The sequence below is a fragment of the Lytechinus variegatus genome, chromosome 11 (genome assembly GCF_018143015.1).
Source record: "Lytechinus variegatus isolate NC3 chromosome 11, Lvar_3.0, whole genome shotgun sequence".
NCBI lineage: Eukaryota > Metazoa > Echinodermata > Echinoidea > Temnopleuroida > Toxopneustidae > Lytechinus > Lytechinus variegatus.
The window spans coordinates 28,081,329-28,087,390 of NC_054750.1; the positions used below are offsets into that span (position 1 = coordinate 28,081,329).

Consider the following 6,062-nt stretch of genomic DNA (forward strand, 5'->3'; position numbering starts at 1 on the left):
GTGTTCAGGGAGGAATGAAACTTCATTTCACATGACAATGACGAGAAAATCAAAATATTTCATATAATAAAATACAAAAGAAATAGTGAGTGATGTCATCAGTTCCTCATTTGCATACCGACCGAGATGTGCATAATTATAACTGTTTTGTGAAATGAAGCGAAACTTTAAAATGCCATAACTTTCTTATTTTACATCCGATTTTGATGAAATTTTCAGTGTGGTGCTTGTTGAATTTTTCTATTTTTATTCAAATCAAGTTTTTGTTGGGGTGGACTTGTCCTTTAATATATAGTTTATATTCAATATATTTTGCTAAGCTTAAATGGCAACTGAAGTTACCTGTCTTTTAGACTGGATTATATATATATTTTTTTTAAACAATAGAATCCATGAGCCCCCTCTGGTGATATATATTTATTTAATTTTGAGTATATTGTTTAGATTATAGTATACCCATGTAAGATGACATCAGACTGTTTTCAAACAAGAAAGATATTTATTTATCAATTTTGTAAAGGAATGTAGTCAAAGTGAATCCCAGCCTTGGCGTAGTTTCCTTCAGCAAGAAATTAATCCACGTTGTGCTGCACTCAACCCAGGTGAGGTGAATGGGTACCTGGCAGGAATTGATTCCTTAAAATGCCGAGCGCGTAAAAGCTGCTTGAGCTATATACAGCCGGGGTAATAATATCCAAGTTCTTTGGAAGCGCATAGAGACGTTATTCATAATGTGTTATGCGCTATACAAGAACTGATTATTATTATTCTTTATTCTCTGATCACACATTATATTTTGTTTTTTATTTTTATTTCTTTTCAGGATTCACGAGGTAACAAGACATTGGATACCCAATATGCCCAATGGAGAACCCCTGTCCAACCAAGGCATGCCAGCTTTTTGTTATACATCACCAAAACGTAAGAATACGGAGCCAAAGATACAAGGAATACCAGTTACCTCAGCGGATCGTGAGATCGATATGTCATATCAAATTGATTAAATGAATAAAAGTATGTGTGCTATTGCATCGGTGGAGTTACAGGATGTAGCCCTCACTAAAATGTGGCGAGTATGTTGGAAAGTATGAAGTTATATACGGTGGCCTTATACACGGATGGCCTTGGCTAAAACCGCATCACTTGGAAACCTTTGACTTCGCGCTCTTGATAGGGACGCATTACGAGACCACAGAAAATGAGGTATCCCCGCCTATCCAACGTTATGGATGAAGTTAGCGTTGCGTTGACGAAACCTCAAGGGACTTTTTCGTGTACGAAAGAACGACGACGCATTATCGATTACCGATAGTTATTCGATCGAGGCGAGAGAGAGAGGAGGCCATTGTGCCAGCAATTAGATTAACATGTATTGTTGAGTTAGACGACATGTTAAAATGTTCTTGCGACCAACTTGGTCCCAAAAGCGAACTGATGGAACAAGAGACATTCTCCGACAAATTGTTTCATGCTAAAAAGTCCAGAAACGACATGGCTAAATCATTTGTTTCAAGGTTGTGACTTGCCAGCGTCTCAATTTCTCGTAGGAGCAAAATGTTATCAAGTATCTTCCGAGTTGATACTACAGATCAGGGAACAATTATTGTTTTTTTCTTACAGATCCGTATTCCCGTAAAATTGCTATGTGATAGAACTGGATGTTCGATTGGGAGACATTTTTTTTTTTTTGGGGGGGGGGGGTACTAAGGGTATTTGATTTTTATCAATATTAACGGGACGAAAATGGCGAATGAAAAAAATTCCATGAAGTGGACATTCAGGATAATAATATTCCGTATTTATACTCAGTGTCATATTGACATTCAGGATCCAATGAAACAAAAACATCTTTCAGACTTGATTGGTATGATCGAGCCGACACAATTCTAACAATGTTAGGTTGCATCATCAGGTTTATGTAGTTACTTTCTACCTTTGAATCCATTTAATCATATTCCTAATTAATGAATTAATCTGCTAATTAGCTAATAGGCCTATAACCCACTGATTTTTTTTCTAACGATAAATGTATTTAAGAGTCAAAATGTATTTAGTGTGTGTATATATAGCACCTAATACCTCTTCATAAGATGGCATCGTCAGCATCGTTAAACTTTCAATTCGGTTTGATGTTGTGTTCTATGGTAATTACCAACAGGGTGGGGGGGGGGGTCGGTTCAAGTATATGCATTGACTTAGCAATGCACCAGGTGGGTGTTTCATAAAGCTGTTCGTGAGATACGAATGACTTTACGCACGACCGACTGGTGATCCTTTCTTGTGCTATCCCTATGTAATCGATTCATGACCTAAGAACAGGTTCCAGTCGTTCGTAACTTTACGAACAGCTTTATGAAACACCCACCTGGTTCAATACACAACCCATTGAAAGTACTTTTGTTGTTCTTTGGAAGCAACCCAGTTATGGCCGCCATAAGTTGCAGTGAACTGAAAACGGATTCATCCAGAGGCGGATCCAGGTTTTTCCAAAGGGGGGGGGACACATTTTCCCGAGGAAAAATCTGACAAGCAAAAAATAAACAGAAGACAAAAAAGTCTTTACTTTCAAAGGGGGGGGGGCACACTTCTGTTTTAACGCCATTTTTACACTAGAAATTTTAAATGTGCATTATAAATGGGGGGGGGGACATGGGCTGGCTTTGCCCCCCCTGGATCCGCCAGTGGATTCATCTATACACCAACCAAAGCAACAAACATGTACCCTTCACACCACCACATCCAGACATGGACACCCACCCACACACACTGGAAGTGTCATTTCAATAATCAATTTGTCACTCTTCATTTTACAAGTGGTCCAGTATTTGGTCTAATCACATTCATTATTTATCAATTTACTAGTTTCTTGGTAGTTATTGATCCTCTGTCACAAGGGCATTTTCACGGTATAACTGACGTTACACGGCACAATTTTACACACCTTTCATTGTGTGTATGACTGTTTTTAGAGATCATCATACACACAATGAAAAGTGTGTAAAATCGTGCCGTGTAACGTCAGTTACCGTGAAAATGCCCATAAATTACAATACAAACCATTTGTATACATATCCTGGGCCTTTTCTCACAAAGAGTTACAATTGATCCAATCAATCATAACTCTATGGAAATCCATCAGTGTCATAATTATTTTTTTCTGCAGGAAATCTGCAAAATGTCAGTTGTAAAACAAATGAGAACATCAAATTTTCAAGAAATCTATGAATTTATGAATATACATGTACATTCATATCTTGAATTTTTTTAAGAAACATGCATTTTATTTGTTGACTCTGCTTGCCTTCCATAGTTGCGATTGATCGGATCAATCGCAATTCATTGAAAAACGGCCCCTGATGTTACTGAACAACAAACTTGGAATCCAAGTTGAATTACTTGTCCCATGTGGTGTAAACTACCTCAAGGGGGGGGGGGGTCTTCTAAAGCTGTTCAAAACTTACAAACGACGAGGGCATGCTTTTGAGTGCAAAATGTATTCTCAATCGTTTTGATTCCATCAGATAAAGTTGAGATATGATCTTTGGAGTTTCAAGGCCCGTATTCTGAACTGGTTTAAAGTTGTGGTTTATGGAAAGCCAATTGGGGCACAAATCCTAACAATACACATCCAATTTATTAACTCATATGACACCAAAATTGTTCAAAATTGTCTGGGAATGATAACTGAAGTGTTTTGAAGTAGTATTTTTCTTCATAATGAATGCAAAAGGAAACAAAATAGTAAACATGAGAAATACACAATATAAATAGATGATTTTAATTTTTTGGCTCTCCATAATTTTGCCACAGGGTTAGACCGTGGTTTAAGTTAAACCTGACTTCATACTAGGGGCCTAAACCTCTTATGAGCAAGCATATGCATGCAATGTTGACATTCAAAAAATATCAGTAAAGCGCTATATAAAAGTGGAGTATTAATATTTTGTTAAAATTTGATTATGTGGGCGACACTGCAATCGCCAAATAAAAATTTCCCTTAACATGTCAGTAGACTTATGTATTAAAGTCATGCATAAGTTACAAATAGCATTGTGATCCCCAGTGAGTTTTAATATTGTTAAAGGCATTCTTGATTAAAAAAAAACATATGCTGTCCGTACCACTGCGATTAGAATTTTAGTCAATAGGTATTTGCACATTATCTAACACAGTTACGGTAATAAAAATAATAAATGCATGTATCACTGTTTTTTATGCATCTTTATTAGTGTACCCTTCCCTGTTTCTACAGGATATTTTCACTTATCTTTTTACAAAAGATGTTATATATTTATATGAAATAAACCAAATATTAATAGCACAATGATAAAGACTTGTCTTGCCTCGTTATTATGCACTTAGTGGACTATAACGTTCTATAAGATGGCCATGATTTAGAAATATATTGAAATTGGACATGATAGGTTGCCATGTTGGGCAATCTGATAAATGGACTAATCTTCCCTGCTAGAAAGACCAGTGTCACACAAGTCTCCTGTTCAAACCCTTTACCCTCAAAGCAATCCCTTTCTACTTTAAGTGGTCTGCATATGCAGCCTACAATGGTTTCAATGGTATATTGCCAATTCGTCTGCCAACTCGTCGACTTACCATATGGTCTATTTTTATTTAGTCTAATGTCATTCCGTCCATCAACATTTGGTCTATCAACCATTGGGTCCAATCATCACTTCGTCTAATCACAAGTTTTGTCTATGACCATTTGGTCTCATAACCATTTGGTCTAATATCCATTTAATTTTCTTTCATTTTGCCAAATTAATGCCTCGGCCAATTAGACCAAATTGGTATATGGATTAAATGGTTATTGGACCAACTGGTTATTAGACGAAATGGTGAGTAGACGAAATGCAAACTGGACCATGTGGAGAGTGGACGAAATACTGGCAGACCAAATGATAGTAGACGCGTTGGTAATTGGACGAACTGGCATTGGACCAATTGATATCAAACCCTTTGAACGTGCTAATATTGTGTGAATACCCACTTATGGATCAAAGTTTCAATCAGGGTCTGTGCCTGTAGTAATAATAATGGTATATTTACCCAGGGTAGCCACTTCAGTTCCGAAAACTGTTCTCCCAGCGGGCCCTGCTATTATTAGTATCATATAGTGTGTTCAAATAGTAGACTATGCGATTCACTTTCAAATGACTAAATTTATAATGGGAGAATATGGGTTTCACATGGTATTTCAAAGTTCCATGCTCTGTGGTGATAAAACAAAATGGGAAGTTTGTGTGATTATGTGAATGAAACCACCACGAAAGTATCGGCATGAGCAAGAGATGAACCTCGGGAAATCCATCACTTTTCCACACTTAACAGAGCTTGACCCTATCTTATAAAATTGTCCTGCCACATGCAGAAGTATTCTAATCTCTTCAATATTTTTCTTTACAAAACCCTGAGTGAAGTAAAAAAAAATGAAATGTGTTATCACCACTCAAGCTGTACGGGGGAAACCTGGGGCCAGTTTCACAGAGAAATGTTATCAATAACGTATTGATTGTAACCGACAAGAACTGGATATGGGCCCGTTAACTTGCAGGCAAAATGCAAATTAGTCAAAGAAAGCAGCATTTAAAGGGGAAGTTCACCCTGACAAAAAGTTTATTGTAAAAATAGCAGAAAAAATAATAAAAAATATTGCCGAAGGTTTGAGAAAAATTCATCAAATAATTAAAAAGTTATTAGAATTTCAATTATTTGATTTGTGACGTCATATGCGAGCAGCATTCCTACATAGCGAATGGTAAAATATCAATGAAATGTCATTTTCTCAGAAAATTGAAAAGGGTTTTCACTGTAACTTTTGTATATCAATAGACAAATCATTTCATACCCGATCATGAAAAGAAAACAAAATTAAGTCATCAGGAACCATACAAAATTTGAAATTCATACATTTTATATTACATAACACATGGGGCAGCTGCTCATTTATGACGTCACAAATCCAAAATTTTGAACTCTAATAACTTTCTTACTCTTTAACGGATTTTCCTCAAACCTTCACCAATTTTTTTTACTATTTGTTC

The 6,062-nt window shown here is 36.4% G+C and overlaps 1 protein-coding gene across 2 annotated transcripts in view; it reads left to right on the plus strand.

The window, feature by feature from the left end:
- Positions 1-3,897, plus strand: part of LOC121424587 — a 10,325-nt gene extending 6,428 nt beyond the window's left edge. For both annotated transcript variants that reach the window (XM_041620328.1, XM_041620327.1), the window contains one exon: positions 824-3,897. In XM_041620328.1, the coding sequence (XP_041476262.1) occupies positions 824-837 (14 nt within the window). In that variant the 3' untranslated portion in view covers positions 838-3,897. The remainder of the gene's footprint in view (positions 1-823) is intronic.
- Positions 3,898-6,062: the final 2,165 nt, after the last annotated feature.